Below are 21,049 nucleotides of genomic sequence, written 5' to 3' on the forward strand. Positions count from 1 at the left end.
GAGCTTGTGATATCTGGATTTGATACAAACCACCGTATCTACGCACAGATTACAGCAGGAGTTAAGGAGGGTGAGAATGCACCAAGATGTTAACTACACACACTTAAGCAGCAAGTCATCAAATTCTTCAAAAGCAAAGACATTCCTATAGACAGTCAAAATATAGCTGCTTGCCACACTATACCCCAACGATGGGACATCAGGACCAACTGGCCCCACATCATTATTTGTGAGTAGAAAATACAAAAATTAGGTGCTAAAGCAGGAAAAACATTACAAATGAAAATGATGAATCACATGGTAAATAGGTGGCATAGTGGGGAAATGCTTATCATTTATGTTATGTCTTAGAAAACAGATATATGGCGAAATACTGCGTGTGAGTTACACAATAAGGTAAAATATGTGAAAAGGGCTAAAAGCCGGAAAAAAATAGACCGACTAGTAACTTAGTGAGAATAAAACCAGAGGCAATTATGGCCCTCAGGGCAGACCTTATGAACTGGCAGGAAGTATATATAGACGATACTAATCAATCATATGATGTATTTTAGATACATTTTTGTCATATTACGATCACCATGCCCTTTGAAAGAGATCAGACATGTGGAAGGAAAACGGAGTAAACCCACTCACGCAGGAAGGTCGGAACTATCGTCTTCCCCATGGGCTGCATCGGATGGTAAAAGGTGTAACACCAGAAGTGAAAAACTTGCTCTCGATGAACAAAGAATATCAGGCTCACGTTATTGTGGTTTCTAAACAAAAAATAATGCCTTCAGTTCAAAATCTCAAACAGTTCGTCAACGATCGTCTGGCCGCTGCTGCTGAAGAAATCTTCGGAGTGTTTCAACAAACTGTGTCCGAGTTGGAGAACGAGTTGAAGCGTCAGCGCGAACTTATCGACGTTTTTCAGAACCAACCCGTGGTTCTTCTGAAACCTATAGGTTCGTATATTATTAATGTGTTTTATCAGAGACACACAATGTATCCAGTTTTTTTTTTTGTTTGTCAAACTTAAACAGGAGAAAAAGATGAGATAGTAGTTGGTGGTCAAATTGTTTCTCGTTTAATAACAAGTTTAAATAAGTATATTATTTTTTATACATTAATTGGAATAAAGTTACAAACTATCTGGGGTCTGACACGAACACTCGTGAATCAGAGTTTGTTCACATTTAAGATTGATTCATGCACACTGAGTATTTCTGTGTTTAAAATGTTAAAAGTATGAAATATGTAAATAGATCGCCAACAAGGAGTAGCTGAACACTCGTCTAACAATCTTATCCTATGGATGAGCTTCTCAGCAGCATACAAGGGAAGGAAATGCCCTTTTTTATGTTGCTCCTAAGCTTTGGAACCATCATCTGCGCTTGATGGATCTACCGACTCCTTCAAGAAACATCTTAAGACATTTTTATTCATGCAGGTTTTCCCTTGATAACCTGAGACTCTTGTGCTTGTCTTGACCTTTTAAGTATATATTCTATGGAGTAATGTTTTGACTTTTTAAGCGCTTTGTGACCCTGGTCTGGAAAAGCGCTATATACATTTAAATAACTTACTTACTTACAAAAGTGAAAGTAGGTGCTAGCAGCAGGAACAAGTTAATTATAAAAGATTATATCTTTATTTGGGGATTGACTGGGACAGAGATGCGCAGATCCTATACTACTATCAGTCCAATCCAGCCTCTCAAGGTTGGTTCCAAGCAATTTAATAATTACATTTGCGCTAGGAATGTGTACAATTTATTACATTAAATAAGTTCATAAAATCAAAAGGGACTGCTATATAGAATGATGGCTTTGTATAAACCTGGCTACAGTGATGATAACCTTGAGTTGTTCTTCTTTCTTCTATAAGTGATGAGTAATAGCTGGCTGTCCGGGGTGCCTCCCTGTTTATTATTAAACTATCTTGCCATTGAAGAGCCATAAATGCCCTCAAAAAAGTTATCAATGTCATGGCAACTGTGAGTAGTGCGTGGGTAAGACTGGAAGTTGTGCTGAGAATGGGTGGAATTGCTTCCTATTTGGCTATGGCACTTTCAGACGGACAGAGTGCTTCTGAGTGCAGTAGTGCTGGATCAGCTAAGAAAAAATCAGAAGTTATTTATTAGTAAGTTATGAAGATAAACATACTTAATTTTAAGCCTGTTTGCTTCTAAGATCAGTGGTGTGGTTGAAAAAGTGTGTGCGCGTTCTTCCATACACACCTTCAGAAGCTAATTGAATCCAGCATTGAATTGAATGTAGTAGCCTAGGGTACAGTAAATAAAATTGGCTGACCTGTTCTCAAGGTTGGACGAGACAATTGAATCCTAAGACCAAAGAGCTCTTCCCGCCTAATGGTTGGTCATGGTGACAGTTAAAGTAAAGTAAGTAAAACTTAGCACTTACATGCTGGAGAGACTATCAGCTGGCCTGCCTCAAGGTTCCCAGGGAAGAGTTCGAAAATGTAGCTGGGAAGAGGTACGCCTTGACCTCCTTGTCAAACCTGTGGTACCCGACCTCCTCAAATGAAGCAGTGCAGCATAGATCTTTTCCTGATCAGAAGTGAGGTTATCGTAAACATCTTCCTAAAACTCAACCCTATCCAGTTGCCTTGACTGGGAACCATCTGAATAACCATGAATGAATATGAGTCTAGTGTTATAGAGATGTAAACCTTTATTGTCTTGTTCATTTAAACAGTGTGATCTGTTGTTTGTCTGACATGTTTGAAACAAAGCAACATTTCTTAGAAGCATGTATGATTCATGATATGTTTAATGAAATATGAAGGAAAATGAATCTGTTGTATGTCTACAGATGTCTGTCTCAAGCTGCAAGTGACTGAACAGGAAGAGTCTCGTGAGCAGGAGTGTATACCCGGTCTGAAGCGAGAAGAACCAAAACCTCCACACAAAGAAGATGAGAAGCAAGTTGCTTTTGTCCAAGTGAAGACTGAAGCTGAAGATCAGAGAGAGGCTCTTCCTCTCTCAACCCGCAGCTTGATTCAACAAGTAAAATCAGATGATGATAAAGACAACCTTGTAAAATCTGATCAAGAACTACATGCACTTCATCGACCTGACCACCAGACTTCACGCTCTTCCGAATCTGACACTGATGACAGTGAAGACTGGGGAGACACCAGCGACACTCATTCAGGTTGGAACGCTGAGAAGAATCTAAAAGTCCACCTGAGTGGTAAGAAAGATGTTGCTGAGCAAAAATTACTGATCTGCCCTGGATGTGGAAGAATATTTTCTACTAGGAGTGGACTGACTATACACAGGAAAACCTGCCCTTATAGAGATGAAGAACATTTCAGCTGCTTTCACTGTGACAAATGGTTTACGAAAATTTGGCACCTGAATGAGCACTTGAGAACTCACACTGGAGAAAAGCCTTTCATTTGCTCAGTGTGCGGTACAAGGTTTAGTACAGGTGGGAACTTGAAAAGACATGTGCAAATTCACACTGGAGAAAAACCTCACACCTGCCTTCAGTGTGGTAAATGTTTTTTTTCCCCAAGTGACCTGAAGCGACACATACCGAAGTGTCCATTTACCTCATAGTAGTTGTATAGAGTTGATGGAAATGCTTTCTTTTTTTATCCGTTTTTGATAGGGGCCTGTCTATTCCTCGCTCTGTACATTACCAACAGTTTTTGTCTTTCTAGTTCAGGCCGTTTCAGATGTTTTTTGTTAAATAAAAGGTCAACTGAAGAGAGTTTAAGATTCTTCATATACCATTTGAAAAGTCTAAAATATGTTTACACAACGAAGACGCATAACCATTCATGCACTCACACCTACGGTCAATTTAGAGTTGTCAATCAACCTGGAAACCACATCTCCTGTATTGCATCCAAATAATGAAAGGTAGAACATACGCTACAAGCAAATACAATTACGCTTATTTTCATTGCAAATAAAATGGCATAGTCCTTGATTATCATTTATTCAAAAGGGGTCAACACAAATAACCAGCAACCCAATAAGTTCATCAAAGACAAATGGACTTACTTACTTACATATTCTCTAATAAAACAAATGAGGGGTTAAGATCATCTTGGCCCAGGATTATCTAAATCAGAGGTAAAGAACAAATGATAACAGAATCTTGTTTAATTCAATCTTCGATATTACTGTTTTTACTTTATTAGAAACATTAAACTACAAACTAATATATATATATATATATATATGCACTTAACATACAACTACATTTTATTTGTGTCTAAAGTTAATGACACTTAAGATAAGACTTAGATATTTGAAAATGTTTCCTCTCATTCAACAAAAAAAAAATACAACGCTGAAGAAAATAGTGAGGTCTAATGTCTATTTAGTTAAGTTTTCTTCAAGATAGTCACTTGTAATGTTTCGATGTGTATTTTAGGATCCTCCCTCATACCGACCTGTGGATCTCTTGTGATTAAGTCGTTTAACGAGTGAGCGAAGAAAGAGGACCGGAACCCTTAACCTCTTCATGGGCTGTGGCGGATGTTAAAAAATGTGACAGCGGAAGTAAACCCCGATCTCTGCATTGACATGAAAAAATTCCTGCGCTTAAATTCAGTGTCGCTTCTAAACAGTGTTTCATGTTCGTCGACGATCGTTTGACCGACGCTGCTGAAGAAATACTCGAAATATTTCGACTAACTGACCGAGTCCAACCGTCTCGTTCGTTGGACCTTCTTCTGAAGCGACCCGTTGTTTTTTCTTCAAACTATGGGTTCGTATAGCATGACAATGTTTGAGAAAAGACGCTAAATGTATTTTCACGAGACTTTTACTGGTTCAGGATGAAAGATGAATCAATAACGAGTTTGTGATCAACGAGCTTTTATTTTCTCTCGGAATCATGTTAATAAAAACAACGATATCTCCGATAGCCTTATTGAACTGTGCTTATATTTTTACCTGAAAAGTGTACTGTATGGAATGATGCTCGCAAAAGGGTCTGTTTTAAAGATCACACATCTATTTAAAGAAGTTTTTGTTTCGTGTTCAGGAAATGTAAAAAATATATATACTTTTAAGCTATAATCAAACATTTTTAGATTTAACCAACCAAATTGTACATTTTGTAAAATAAAATTCATATTGTAAAATTCAAAACATTTTTCATTTGTGGATTAACGACTTTCAATGTAGTCAAACTCAAGATCGAAAAAGCAGAGAAAACGACAGTTACATTATTATTATCACCTTTTTTTTATACCTTTCTATTTCACTAGCCAATATATTAACTTGGTAAATGGTGAAAATATAGAAAAATAAGCATTAATCTGAGTTACTTTTCACTTTATTCAAGTTGAGGAACATGAAACCAATATTGAACAAATATAATTGCGTCTGAACTGAAATCAACACTATTATCACCAGTATATAGATAATAATATTGAGGAGTAAGTAAATAAGTAAGTAAAGGTTATTTTTAAAGCGACTTTCTAGACCAGGGTCATAAAGTGCTTTACCAATCAAAAACAAATCACAGTTAAAATATATACTGAGCCTGACCATGAATAGATCTGAAAGTAAGAACCAGAATTTTAAAGTTGATCCTGAAAGAAACTGGCAGCCAGTGAAGAGATTTAAGGATCAGAGAAATGAATAAAGAAAAAAGTTCTTCCACTAGAGCGGCTCAGAAATCTCGCTGCAGAGTTCTGAATCAACTGCAGGCGAGACAGCTGCTTCTTGTTAAGACATGAAAACAAACTGTTGAAATAGTCCAGACAAGAAGACGCAAACACATGGATTATAAGATCCAGATCATGCTGTGACAACAAGTACTGACTCAACCCTGGAATGTTATCATCAGCCGCAATAACCAGAGTTTCAGTTTTGTCCACATTGAGTTTTTCACTCAGCCATTGTTTGATCGACTCTGAAGCAGACATTTAAGACACTTCCTGTCTTCAAAACTAGTTTTGTAATCTTCCTAAATTATTGTTATGGAATACTTAATACACACTGAGATGATGGCGATACATTTAGATTAGTTTTAATACAACAAACATAGGGAAGTTTGATGTTGTTTTTTAAGGGCTATACAATAGTTTTATTTGCTCTGACTATCAATATTTTTTGCATCTGCAAAAGTCTCTTTTAAAGTATCATCAAAAGATTGTGTCTGCATGTTATCTAGCGAAAGAATAATTTAAGGGCAACTAGTGTGTTGATTTAAGTGTGTCTTCAATAGATCTTGGACTCTATTGTATCATCAGTATGTCTGTACAAAACTCTCTTTTACTTGAAATATTGACATTACAAAATGATATAAAGGCCTGCCCACTGAAAACACTCTGTTTTTCTGGAGATTAAATCTTGTTTACCATAACCAGGTCCATCCATGATGGACAGTAGTTTGTCGAGTGATCTCCTCTCTGAAACTGTCACCAGTCAGTCCAGCTTCATGCCAACCACAGAACCAGCCCTTCTGATCAACCTGTCCAACCTGTTGACACTCCTCTTGGACACATTTCCACCCCAACACACCACAGCATAGAACAGGACACTGGCCACCACAGACTGGTAGTACATGTAGATGTAAAATGATATCAGAGCCTCCTCAGAAAGTACAGTCTACTCTGAACCTTCTTATACACATGGTCTGTATTGCACGACCAAGGGTATAAAAAATTCCAAGACTAGCGCCTTAGTCTTTGAGGTGTTCAGCTGCAGGTGGTTCCTCTCACTCCAGTCCACTAAGTCATGTATCAGACTCCTATACTGGTCCTCGCTGTTGTCCCTGATGCATCCAACAATGGCAGTGTCGTCAGCATACTTCTGGATGAGACTCAGCTCTGAGTTGTAGCAGAAGTCTGAAGTGTAGATGGTGAAGTGGAGAGGGACCTGTACTGTCCCATGAGGTCCTCCTGTACTGCACACCACAGTGTCAGACATGATGTCCTTCAGCCTGACATACTGTGGTCCATCAGTGAGATAGTCCGAGATCCAGGAGACCAGACCAGGGTCCACATGCATCTTTGTCAGTTTGTCTTGGAGCAGAGTGGGCAGGATGGTGTTAATGGCACTAGAAAAGTCCAGGAACAGGATCCTCACTGAGCCGCTTCCTTTATCTAGGTAGGAGTAGGTCCGATGCAGGAGGTGAAGGATGGCATCTTGTACACCAACCGCAGGCCGTTAGGCAAACTGCAGGAGGTCTTCTCAGCCGCACCAGTGTCTTCATCAGCTGCGAAGTCAGTGCCACCGGTCTGTAAACGTTCAGCTCGCTTGGCCAGATCTTTTTTGGGGACTGGAACCATACAGGAAAACCATTTGCCTCCTCCACTGCGTCCACTGCAGTGAGAGAGTGTCCATTGATGGTATTAACACCATCCCAGACCTCTCTTATTTGTTCCCCACTCAGCTTCTCCTCCAACCTCCTCCTGTAGGTGTCCTTTGCCTCCCTCAATCATCGCTTCACCTCCTGCTGTGCTGACCTCATGGCGTCACTGTCCCTGCTCCTGAAAGGCATCTTTTTCTTGTTAAGGACATCCTTGATCTCCTTTTTACCCACAGTTTATTATTAGGGTAACAGCGGACAGTCTTAGCAGGGGCGACAACATCTAAGCAGAAATTTAAACAATCCGTTAGACAGTGTGTCTGACCCTCAATGTCCTCACCATGAGACTTCAGCAGCACATCCCAGTCAGTGGTGTCAAAGCAGTGTCTGATGGCGTCCTCCACAGCTGGTGTCCACATCCTGATTGTCCTAGTGGTCACAGTCTGTCTCTGCACCAGAGGAGTGCAGTGGAGATTGAAGCTGGCCACTGTTCTTGACAGATTATTTTATGTTCCGTTCGGTGTGCCTCCTCTTTTAACGATTTGAATGATCTGTATTGACATCACATTTTGACATCTTCGATAAATATGAATATTTTCTAATCGTAATAACATTAATCAGATCCACCAGTTTGAAGTCATCACAGTCCGCTGAACTTTAGAACATCTAAACAGTGATATTTCTGGTCGCTTCACGTTGTCAGCAACCACACACCAACAAGGAAATTTGTCGAGTGGTTCTGGAGAAGTACATAATCTGGAACATCAACCAAAGATTGAGGATGACTGAGATGAATAAAAACACGTAATTTTAACCATCTCTGCCTTTTGATCGTTTATGTGATACATTTGTTTCTCATTAAAATTTAAATTATGGCTGCTTTTAAGCAGTATATATCCAAGTTCATCATCAAAAGTTATTTTGGTAGGCGTTGGCTACTTTCTGCTTTAAAAAAAGAAATGCATGGATTTTTCTTTTTAACCTCACTATTTTTGCCTTAAGTTGGAGCTAAACAGGCCTTTTTCTTTGTTGTTTGTTTCTTGTTTCTCTTTGTTGTCGTTTTTTTCCAAATTAAGCCAAATCAAGAAACAAGCCAAATCATCTTGTATTACAGAGATTTCCACCCGTGTGATATTGTTCCTGGATCATATATCGGTTTAATCAAATATCTAAGACATTGAACCTCTTGTGTGTCTTCAGATGTCCAGCAGCTGCAAGTGACTGAACATGAAGAATCTACTGAGCATCAGTATGGATCCAGTCCGGTCTGTGAAGAACCAGAACATCCCCACCAAGAAGATTTTACTATCATCGAAGTAAAGATTGAAGAAGAAGATCAGATAGAAGAAGAGCCTTCAACCAGCAGCTTTATTCAACACATAAAAATAGAGGCTGATGAAGACGACTACGGAGGATCAGAACAAGAACTACATACACTTCATCAACCAAAACACCAGATGTTAACTGAATCTGACACCGATGACAGTGAAGACTGGGGAGAAACCAGTAATACTCGGTCAAGTTCAAATGCTGAGGAGAAGCAAGCTGTTGTTGAGCACAATTCACTGATCTGTGCTAAATGCAACAAAAGATTTTCTTCTAGGGATGGACTTACTAGACACTCAAAATCCTGCCGTATATCATTGACTTGTTGGTTTTGTAACAAATGTTTTAAAAATAGACAGAAAATGGAGATTCATATGAAAGTCCATACAGGTGAAAACCCTAACATCTGTTCAGAATGTGGTAAAGAGTTTAATGACAGTAACGAGTTGAAGACGCACATGATAAGTCACAATGGAGAAAAACCTTACATCTGCTCTCAGTGTGGGAAAGGCTTCATTAGCGGTAAGAACTTTGAAACTCACATCAGAATTCACACTGGGGAAAAACCTTTCATCTGCTCACAGTGCGGTAAAGCCTTCAATGACAATGCGAAGCTGAAGACACACATGATAATTCACACTGGAGTAAAGCCTTTCATCTGCTCACTGTGTGGTAAAGGGTTCAGTTACAGTGCTACGATGAATACACACATGAGAATTCACACTGGAGAAAAACCTTTCACCTGCTCTGAGTGTAGTAAATGTTTTCAACAGATTCAACACCTGAAGAGGCACATGAGAACTCACACTGGAGAAAAACCTTACATGTGCTCTCAGTGTGGTAAAAGTTTTCCACAAATGCAACACCTGAAGAATCACATGAGAATTCACACGGGAGAAAAACCTTACATATGCACCCAGTGTGATAAAAGTTATACCCAGATGGAAAACCTGAAGACACATATGAGAATTCATACTGGTGAAAAACCTTTCACCTGCTCAGAGTGTGGTAAAGGGTTCAGGGGAAGTTGTAGCTTAAAGACTCACATGAGAGTTCACACTGGAGAAAAACCTTACAACTGCTCCAGGTGTGGTCATGGCTTTAAGTACAGTGCTTGCCTTAGAAGGCACATGAAAAGTCCCACATGTAACCAAGTTTCATAAATGTTTCATGAATGAAACTAGCAGTTTTAAGGTCCAGATTATGTCCATAATTGGACATTATCGATGTATGTCACTCAACAGGTTACATGCTCTTTTAACATTATGAATTGTTACAAAAATTAATTTATTACATTTAAGAATGGGTTTTAATAGTACGCTAAAATCATAAAAAAAACAACCATATTTACTGGATATGGTTTCATGTTGTACAGAAGCAAGATCAACAGACAGTCGTTAATTTAATTTGACATTGAACATTCGCTCTAGAATGTTAGTTCAAGGATTACGGACGGACGAGTCTCTTTAGCTACAGTGGTTTATCTGTTGGGGTTCTGATTATCTTCAACTTCTTACATTGTGATAATTGTCTATTCATGGGCAGGGCTTCAATGCTAATAAACCATGAGCTGAGCTCACACTAGATCAAAACCTCTCAGCTCATAACAGTGTTATCTTGACGCAAAACATATTGATTCAAACTGGTGGAAACACTTGCTCCTACAGTTGTTGAAAGATCTGTTATGCTTGAATGTAACTTTAATGATCACGTGGAAATTTACATAGACACAACTTTATTTGCCTTCATTGTAAATAATGTTATTGTAAATGAGAAGTTCTGATGGTGAAAAAACTTTCATATGTTCTTAGTGTGGTGAGGTGTATATCAAATTCTGTTTTTCCCTTCCATCATTTTATCTATCTTTCAATATTCATTCAATGTTTCATTTTGGTTTCGGTTTTATTACTATTCATGGATATTCATGATTCTGTCTCTCTTTTTAATTTCTCAATGTATAATGGACTTATTCAATCTCCAACATGTCTATAATTGTAAATGTTATGTATTGTTGTTAAGATTTAACAGTACGAAACAAGCACACTTCTGTAAAATGGATCCCATCCTAGCTACTAAGGGCGAGAGGCAGGGCACAACCAGATCAGTAAAACAACCAATTTATGTTTTTGGCTGTGGGGGGGAACCAGAATACCTGGAGATAAAAAGATAAAAAACTCCACACGGAACTGGTTCTCGTTGTTGGGTGTGATATAATATAACCGTTTTTTACAGTGTCATTATGAAATAAAAAGAATAAACTCTATAAAACAAACTCTTTTCTAAAGTATGGCTCAAGTAATACATTACATCTTATCTATAGTGAGATCGGCTACCGCATAGCCGCATGCATCGAGTTCAGAGAGCGAGTACTCGTTGCGGTGCCTTTATCGCTTTAAGAAAAGTTAAATGACCGATTCAGCTGTTGCGTCGCTCGGCATCGAGCATGACAACATTTGTTTAATAGGAAGCAGATCTGACATGATGCGTCTCCGTCAAAACAAAGTCGTTGCAATCAGAAAGAAAGATAGAAAGAAAGGAATCAGCAAATAGAAAGAAAATATCCGCGGTGTGTGATTCTTTTGAGCTTGTTTCTGCAAATATGGTATTTCATTTTACTATTTAGATCAGATTACGTTTGAATAGTATAGTGATTGAAAATTATAACCTAATTCTTCCTCACTTTTCATAGCACATTGGTTTGTTACTCGAGTCCATATCCCTGCTCCATACATGAATAAGATTGGATTTTAGTTCTCTTTAACACTCAAAGGACTTACCAGGTGTGACACATCCAAAGCTTCATCCAACGTCTTCATTCAATAAATTATAATTGCTACCTGAGATTATTAATTTTGAAGTAATACTCTACCGAACAGTTGTTCAATTAAAAATAGGTGAATCACCAAATGTATTTATTTTTTCTTGTTAAAATAAACTTGAAAAATAAATCGGTATTTATTTGATCAAAATTTTGCTCATACCAGTGGTGCCTCACAGCAAGATAATCACATGGTCATAGGTCTTTGGTGAATCTATGGTATTGTCCCATAAAAACATGAATTTGTCATCAACCCCTTATAGTGAAATCTCCATGTTCTGAATTTAAAATCAGAAATCGTTCAATTGGTTAAGGTTGTGGGCCTTAAATAAAAACATTTTGAGACATTTCCCACAGTTGTAGTACGCTGCGATAACTATGGTCAACATCTTTATAGGAATAAGTTGATGGTTGTTGGTTTTATGTAAATTAAATACTGCAAATTCAAAAGGAAAATTAGGACGTTTTTTAGGAAAGCAGAAATGACTCCTCCTTGTTCACCCTCAATAATTGAGAGGACTCAGGAGATAAGCTTTGGCAAAGTAAAGAAGTGAAGTCTACTCGTCTCAACTCAGCAGCAGATCTCAGCATAAGATAGGTGATGTAAATGTTTGGATGTTGATATAGCAGAGGTAGTGTGTTACTTCAACGTCACTTTCTTTGGCTTTACAAAACACAAACTTCTCATTTACGAAGGTCCTGTATGTCTCACCACACAAAACAGGAAACATCACTGTAACTGTACATCTTCAAGGCTCATACTTGCAAGGTTTGGCGGCCAAAACCAACAAGAAGTACCATACACTTGAACGACAATCCACGGCAGAACGGTGGCCAGCAAGTGAGGAAACCAGACCAAGAAGGTTAGCCAGCAGGTAGAGCCAGAAGCAAAGTCGGTAGAGTTTTGGAGATTGGATTAGCTCACTTTACATAAGAGCAACAAAAAACATGCTAATGGATGTTAAATGACCAAATGGTCTGAAACGTTTTTATTTAAAACGGAGAAAAGATTGCAGTTAAAATATCTACGATTGTACAATAGTAACAGATACTGTATATTGCAAACCAATGTAAATAATGAGCTGAGATTTCAAAATATTTATTTTGTTGTCTTGTGTGACTTTTGCTTTTCTTCAGTAAAATACAAAGGTAGTATATACAGTACAAAACAGTTACAAGTGAGACTTTTCATGTGTCTTCAAGTTCGAAGTGTTAATAAACCCTTTACCGCATTGTGAGCAGATAAAAGGTTTTTCTCTGGTATGGATTCTCATGTGTGTCTTTAAGTACCCACTGTCACTAAACCCTTTACCACACTGTGAGCAGGTGTAAGGAGTGACTTCTCAAGTGGTTCCTTAACTTCCCACTCTCAATGAATCCTTTACCACACTGTAAGCAGAAAAATGTTTTTTCTCCAGTGTGAATTTTCACGTGTCTCTTTAGGTGGTCCATCTGGGGAAAACATTTACCACACTGAGAGCAGATGAAAGGTTTTTCACCAGTGTGAATCTGCATGTGTTTCTTCAAGTTTCCAGTGATATTAAACCCTTTACCACATTGTGAGCAGATGTAAGGTTTTTCTCCAGTGTGAATTCTCAAGTGGTTCTGCAACTTTCCACTCTCAATGAAACCTTAACCACATTCGGAGCAGATAAAAGGTTTTTCTCTAGTGTGAATTTTAATATGTCTCTTTAGGTGTTCCATTTGTGTAAACCCTTTACCACACCAAGAGCACATGTAAGGTTTTTCTCCAGTGTGAATTGTCATGTGTGACTTCAAGTTACCAGTGTTGATAAACCCTTTACCACACTGTGAGCAGATGAACGGCTTTTCTCCGGTATGAATTCTCATGTGTGTCTTCAAGTTACCATTGTCACTGAACCCTTTACCACACTGAGAGCAGATGTAAGGTTTTTCTCCAGTATGAACTCTCAAGTGATTCTTCAACTTCTTGCTTTTAAGGAACCCTTTCCCACACTGTGAGCAGATAAAAGGTTGCTTTCCAGGGTTTAAACCTGACTGAATGTTACTGGTTTCTCCCAATTCTACTGTCATCAGTTTCAGATATAGATGAGCGTGACCTCTGGTGGTCAGGTTGATGGAGTGCATGTAGTTCTGTTTCTAATCCTCCACAGTCATCTTCTTCATCTTCACTTTTTATGTGTTGAATCAAGCTTCTGGTTGAAGATTCATCGTCTCTCTGATCTTCATCTTCAATCTTCACTTTGACAAAAAACAACATTTTCTTTCTTCTCATCTTCATTGTGTGGAGGTTCTGGTTCTTCTCTGTCCAGACTCGATCTCCACTCCTGCTCAGATGAATCTTCTCGTTCAGTCACTTGCAGCTGCTCGACCTCTGAAAACAGACACCGAGACAGTGAAAAATCTTCATCAACTATATGTTTGATCTACTATGAGGCGAGTAATCATTCACTACAAGGAGAAAATATTTGGAAAACTCCACCTATTTGAATGAAAAGAAAAAATAGGGGGAAAGGGTTTTAAGGTGTGAGTTAGACACTAAAACAACATGAATACTCTAGAGAAATATTAATTACTGAAAAGCTGATGAATTTAGATACAAATGCTCACGACATAAATCAATAATATGAATGATATGAATAAGAAACAACTATCACATAAATGATCATAAGGCATAGATGTAAACAGCAACAATATTTTTGTCTTATCAGGTGAAGCCTGTTTGATTACATCTGTTAATTGTTTGAACACAGATAAAAACTGTTTGAATTTCAATAATGAATACAAAATATAAATGTGATATTCTCAAATATATGATGGGTCATGACTTTAGATTTACTTACTGATGTGAAGGAAAAGTTCTCATTAGAAATAAATGAACTACGAATACCATTTCTGCAAAACATTAAAAAACTAAAAGTGTGCAGACATGACATCTGTCTACTTCTACACAGGAAGTGCAAGTGTTATTAAACCAAATGTACTACCTGTCTGTGTAGCATGTAAGCCTTTAAACTTCTGCTAAAGAGGAGTTAAAATCATATAAACCACAAACACGCCTACTCTGCTGTGATAAGTCAAGCTTCGAGGCTCATCATTAAGCATTATCAATCCAAGAAGTTTCCACCTCCAAGCGGCTTGTTGTATAAACAAAGTGGGCATGATCACAGATGGCTGGAGGAGAAGTGAAGCCCATGATCATGTCTTAATGCACTCTGCTCTCGTAACCTCTTGTTTGCCGAGATTTCAGACAGGAAAGAAATTTATAAAGTAATAACTTCAAAACATTAATGATGAGAGACTTACTGCATCTTGGAGACGAAGACGTGAAAATTTGAAACATGCGAGTGAGTCAGTGTAGTTTTTACATTAGTTTCCCTTTAAAGGTCAAATGAAATGATCCCTGATCTACGTCTATGTCTCTTTAAAGACATCAGGTTCAAGTCTCAATCCAATTACAACAGAGTCACTGGAAGTCTCTTTATGTTTTACTATAGTCAGTACAGTGGACACAAGGAAAGTTTCAAGTTAATGCCAAAGAGAAAGGACTCAATGTTATTTTTATTTTTTTTTAAAGGAGTCTGTTTGTTTCTCCCAGTTACACACCTTAGAAGAGTGTCAAGAAGAAGAAGAAGCATCTTCACAAAAAGATTTGTCTAAAGGAGAAACGGATGTGTTTTGTCTGTGTGGGGGACACGGGATCATAGATTGGTGTGTGACTTGGTGGTGTGTAAAGAATGTAGTCAGAATCATCCTGCATGGCTTCCTTGGCTATTTTACACATCGTTTCTTCTTATTATTTTCCTTTCGACTGCTCCCTCTAGGGGTCGCCACAGAGAAGACACCTCCTCCATCTAACCCTGTCCTTTATATCCACCTCTCTCACACCAACAGGCACATGAATGTTGTTGTTTTTGGTAATATAATGATTCGTTCTCCGTCAATCTTTAATTCTGAACATGTGAACGTCTCATGAAAATCACATTTAAACCTTGTTATGTTGTACGAACCTATAGTTGGAAGAAGAACCACGGGTTGCTTCAGAAGGACGTCCAACAGTTCAAGATGGCGGCTGGACTCGGACACAGATAGTTGAAATATATATTGACGTTTACTTCAGCAGCACTGGTCAAATAATCGTTGACGATCTGAACACAATATTTAGAACCGACACGGAAGTCAAGCAGAGGGTCCTTCTGACGATGGCGAGTAGGTTGTTTACTTCCGGTGTCGCACTTTGTACTGTCCGACAGAGCACAAGGACTCGGGGAGTTGCTGTTGTTCTGTACAAATCCTTTTATCTATTTTTTTTACGTGATAATGTAATTTTAGGGACTCCAGTCGTACGCAATTCAAAATAATCTTGATTTGTATTTCAGGATCCTCTGCCTTGCTCACCTGACGCATCACTAGTTGCCTGAGGGGTATAAAGATACGGCCCGGAACCATCGACCTCTAAATGGGCTCCACCGGATATTAAAAAGCGTCGCACAGGAAGTCAACGCCGTTCTGTCTGTCTTAACGTCAGCTTGAGTGTCTTGTAGGTTTCTAAACACTGTCTTCAGATCATCAAGGATCGTTTGATTTGATTTGATAATATGAACATTTAAACTAACTGTGTCCTAGTCTGACCATCGTGGACTGATGGACGTTCTTCTGAAGCAACCCGTGGTTCTTCTTCAAACTCTAGGTTCGTACAAGATGACAAGGTTTGAGAAAAGACACTAAATGACACTTTTAGTGGTTCAGGATAAAATATGGTACGAGTTTTTTCAGCTTTTAGTTTCTTTCGGAAACATTATTTAGAACAGAACGATTTTGTGTCTAAATGTTTGACTGAAAAGTGTAAAATAATGAAGGGGTCTGAAGAGAACGAGTTTTTATTCGGATTTGCGTGAGTTCCGTGCATTGTTAGAGACTAATGGAATAGTCTGTGTGAATTTAAATATTTGCAGTAAACCTTTCTCAATTGTATTTCAAAATATGCAGAATTTGCATCTCAAAATGGCTACATAACTATATCTTAATATTCATGAATAAATACATCGTATTGTAATTTGAATTATTTATTGGATTAAAGAAAAAAATGCTTGAAAGTGAAGATTTTGAAAACAAATTTGCATATTCAAATAGAAATTGCAATATTGAGGAAAAATAATTGAAATTGTATTATTTTCAATAATTGTTCAGCCCTACCAATAACGAAATACACTTTTAGTCAGAACCTTTTCTTCTGAATCACCTTTTAGCTTCGTAAAGAGGAGGAGAAGTATTGAAAGTAATCCACATACAGTACTCCTCGAGACTTTGAACAAACTTTCAGTGACGTGTCTGACGCAGTGTTATGCAGATTTGCAGGTTTTTTTTACTTTTTGAGCCAAGATACACCTTTTCACAAGGCACACGACCATCCAAAAATGTTAATGTGTTTTCTGCTCACAACCTTTTTTTAAACGATCAAGTCCATAAGATCTACCTTCATCAAATTTGCTCAACAAAAGTTAGTACATACTTTACTCGGATGACTTGCATTGGATGGACTAATAATCATGTTGGAAGGATGGGTGGATATAATTATCTTGGGGCTGCTGTGTTTGGCACTGATATATCTTGGCCTGTTAAATCATATATATTAACTGTGTACTGTTTTGTTGTTTAAGTGCCTTGTGACCCTGGTCTGGGAAAGATGCTTGACAAATGAGAATGACTTACTGTTTGAAAATTGTCTAATTTAAGTATGTTTATCAAATTGACTCAACCACATATAGAAGTATTATAATTATTATAAATATAGTATTATATTTCTATTTGTGCAGGCTTTTCCCCAATCTTCTGGAAATCCTGTTTTTCTCTGCGTTATCTTGACCTTTTAAGTATATATTTTATTGAGTATTGTTTTGATTGTTTAAGCGCTTTGTGATCTGGTGATTCTGATCTGGAAAAGCGCTCTACAAATATAAATAACTTACTTACTTATAATTGTATGAACACTGGTATTGTCTGCTACGTGTGTGAGAAAGGTATTTGGGGAGATGTCTCTGTGCCAGGAACTGAACTCGGGACACAGTTACCTGTGACCTTGGTATAAATGATCCAAGTGTGTTAGTGTAAGGAACCTTTGGAGTAGAATAATTTATGGCTTGTGAAGTTGGGAGGTGGGGGAAAAAATATCAACCTTAACACATCATTGTTTCAGAAAGCATTGGGACAAAGAACTGGAAACTCTCTTGTTATTACAATTCATGTGTTAAATGTGTCTTTGAGTGTAACTTCCAGAAGTGTACATGAGTCCTCGTCTTGAGCTCAATCCTGCACTGTACACAAGTTCAGGGGCCTCGTGTACAAAGATGCTCATGGATTCCCTACTAAAAACACTAAAATCTAAAAAATGATGCACCAAAATATTCAGATGTTTGAATCTGGTTGTGACAGAGCACTTTTCCCTTTTTCATCTATGGTGGTGTCATCTGCAAACTTCACAATCAAGTTACTGTTGTTGACTGGACGGCAGTCTTGGGTATGGAGATTGTACAGGAGGGGGCTCAGCACACTGCCCTGTGGGGATCTGCTAGCATCGCACTCAGGTCGCCTGTTGTTGTAGTACCTCTGTAGTTTGTGACGTCATGAATGCCACACTGCATGTATGTTGTTGCTAGACAGATGGGACTCCATCTTCCTCTTGTGTTCCAGTTTGGCTTTTTTTAATACTTCTATTCAGATCCGCTCGAGCAGTTCTGTACAGAGCTTGGTCTCCGGACCTGAAGGCAGCATCGCGGGATTTACGGAGATTGTAAGAAAATAAACCTCTTGTATGTCTACAGATGTCCAGCTGCATAAGATGATAAAACAAGAAGATTCTTCTGAGCAGGAATGTAGACCCAGTTTGGACCGAGAAGGACAAGAACCTCCACACAAAGAAGATGAGAAGCGGATAAATGTTACTCTTGTCCAAGTGAAGACTGAAGATCAAAGGGAGGAAAAGCCTTCCACCAGTAACTGGACTCAACATATTAAAACTGAAAGTGATGAAGACAACTGTGGAGAATCAGAACCAGAACTACATACACTTCATAGAGATGACCACCAGATGTCACGCTCTTCTGAAACTGAAACTGATGACAGTGAAGACTGGAGAGAAACCAGCAACTCTCAATCAGGATTAAACACTGAGGAAAATCCAAAAAGGCATGCGAGGGAGAAGAAAGATGATGCTGAGCATGAATCTCTTACCTGTTCTAGATGTGAAAGAAGCTTTTCTTCAAGAGTTGGGCTGACACTACATTTAAAATCCTGTTGTAAGTCATTGACTTGTTGGTTTTGCAGCAAATGTTTTGATAACAGGCATAATCTGGAGAGTCACATTAAAATTCATGGAGGTGAAAAACCATTCACCTGCTCACACTGTGACAAATGTTTTGCAAAAAGATGTAACCTTAAGTACCACATGAGAATTCACTCTGGAGAAAAACCCTTCCGCTGCTCAAAATGTGGTAAAAAGTTCCGTACTAATGGGACCATGAAGGCACACATGCGAAGTCACACTGGAGAAAAACCTTACAACTGCTCTCAGTGTGGTAAATGTTATGGACACATATCACACCTGAACACACACTTAAGAATCCACACTGGAGAAAAGCCTTACGTCTGCTCACAATGTGGTAAAGGGTTTAAATACCCTGGGTACTTGAAGACGCACATGAGAAGCCACACTGGTGAAAAACCTTACATCTGCTCAAAGTGTGGTGACTGCTTTAAATACAGTACATGCCTTTCTAGGCACAAGAAAAGCGCAACTTGTGCTTTGTACTTAAGTTAAATATATATATATAAAATGTTTTGTCTTTGGTCTCTATTACTCACACAGGGTTTCATTCATAAAATTCCAGTAAATCTATTAACTGTAGATTTGTCCATTAAGGTCTTCGCTACTAAAAACCTACTTCGAAATCATAAATCCCGCTCAAAACTCAAAAGTAAAGTGGAGGCGAGAAAACATTTTGTTTTGTTCCGTTTTTAGTGGAGATAAGATATGTATATATTTTCAAGTCATGTAAGCTCACGTCTGGAGGTGACAAATACCTTTGATCAACCTAATCCTAGGAGACAATAGATAAAGAGGCTCTTGAAAGTTAACGTGCCATGATGGATGACTAATTCTGGGTATGTAGAAGACTATCCAATATCAAACCAACTCTACTGCCTCTGTTGACCATACCCCAGGTGAAACGCAAATGGTTTTCTTGAAACTGGAGGCAAATAAACGCATTAAACTAAGGTATTTTTCATACCAATTGTCACCAATGTGAGAGTAGCTCAGGAGGGAAAAAATCTGACTTCCTCTAAGCGATTCAATAGTCGTGATACGTTTGATAAAATTGCTTGTAAGATTTAGGACATTTCTATAAGAATATGGCCTGAACACGACAGAGTCATTGTAGGTGTTACAAATTAGGGTTTCACTTTGTTGAGTGCTTGTTTTTTTTTTTTTAATGCAATGAGACCAAAGATAGGGGAAGAATGAATATGTTTATATTCCCCAATGTAGGAAGTATAAAGGTTTGATCATCATCTTTATATCTGCCAGCAGACTTAATTGTGTGTCTCATTTTATGGCAGATACTGTTGTTTATCTTTGTTTGGTTTGAAATTTTACTTTTCTTTTTAAGAGAAAATGGGAAAAATAATTAAAAAGGAAATCTGCATCTTTTTTGGTCATTTTGTTAACTTGCATTTCCTCCCTATCTACACATCATTAAGATTGGAATAAACCATGGCATTTGTTCTATGCCATTACAGTTTATCAATATGATAATAATGATAATTACAGGCAGCCATAATATAGATGTACTGAAAACAAAGACCAAAACAATATTACTGTGAAAGTCATATATTGTGATGGGGGACAAAAGAAACATTTGACAGTTAAATTGCAATGTAACTTGTTACTTTGAAATTAGATTAATGGTTAATAAATAATGCATAACGTTTTTGAAGTAACTTGACCAACAATGAAGAAGACAAAAATGTCTGTGCTTTTTGCTTCAAGGAAACAAAGTTGGTGCAACCATATTTCAGTGTATTATTCAGTAAATAAATAATATGGGTTTCTGTAAAAAAAAAAAAAAAAAAAAAGGGTCTACAACTAATACACATATGTATGATGAAAAAGAAAATAAATTGTCCAGAAAAGTTTGACGGCAATAACTCAAACCCAAGAACAAACAACTGAACATAACCACAACTTGCAAATGAACTTGCAATAATTGACGAAAAGAAAAGTAATAAACAATTTCAATTAACCTGCAAGTTTCAAACAAAATAGGTGACAAACAAATCATGCAAATAAACACGCTGATAAATCGAACAAATAAAAGAAAATTAACTCAAATGTCATTGTTGCGACACTCAAATAAAAGAAAAATATATATAAAAAGAAAAACCTAATAAAACAAATGAAGAGTCGTTCCAGTCCAAACCAATAGGATTATCGTGTTGTAAATGCGTCACAACACGGAACGGAAGAAGAAATCTCAGGAAGGGAGACCCCGTGTGTCACATTTATATCAAACAACAACAGTCAACAACAACCATTACTTTGCGAAGTTCCGGAACCATTGTACTCTTCGTGGGCATTGTC

At 37.8% G+C, this 21,049-nt stretch overlaps 3 protein-coding genes and 1 pseudogene across 4 annotated transcripts in view; 3 read left to right on the top strand and 1 right to left on the bottom strand.

The window, feature by feature from the left end:
• The window catches only part of LOC148087603 (uncharacterized), a 99,420-nt gene that overhangs the window by 19,069 nt on the left and 59,302 nt on the right, over positions 1-21,049 (top strand). The gene's annotated exons all lie outside the window — the stretch shown is intronic.
• On the top strand, positions 733-3,675 carry LOC148087606 (uncharacterized). The gene is made up of 2 exons (XM_087790055.1): positions 733-947; positions 2,817-3,675. Exons 1-2 carry the CDS (start codon positions 773-775, stop codon positions 3,566-3,568), a joined length of 927 nt encoding a protein of 308 aa, XP_087646181.1. The 5' UTR covers positions 733-772; the 3' UTR covers positions 3,569-3,675.
• LOC148087607 (uncharacterized) lies at positions 4,535-10,191 on the top strand. The gene is made up of 2 exons (XM_087789817.1): positions 4,535-4,730; positions 8,487-10,191. The coding sequence occupies exons 1-2, from the start codon at positions 4,727-4,729 to the stop codon at positions 9,773-9,775; spliced, it is 1,293 nt and encodes a 430-aa protein (XP_087645943.1). The 5' UTR covers positions 4,535-4,726; the 3' UTR covers positions 9,776-10,191.
• Positions 12,551-15,595, bottom strand: LOC148087608 (uncharacterized; annotated as a pseudogene). Its single transcript, XR_015710947.1, has 2 exons — positions 15,423-15,595; positions 12,551-13,786 (listed from the first exon to the last, which is right to left on the bottom strand). The product of XR_015710947.1 is annotated as an uncharacterized LOC148087608 (transcript).

The sequence above is a fragment of the Callionymus lyra genome, chromosome 1, assembly GCF_982586985.1.
Source record: "Callionymus lyra chromosome 1, fCalLyr1.hap1.1, whole genome shotgun sequence".
NCBI classification, from domain to species: domain Eukaryota; kingdom Metazoa; phylum Chordata; class Actinopteri; order Syngnathiformes; family Callionymidae; genus Callionymus; species Callionymus lyra.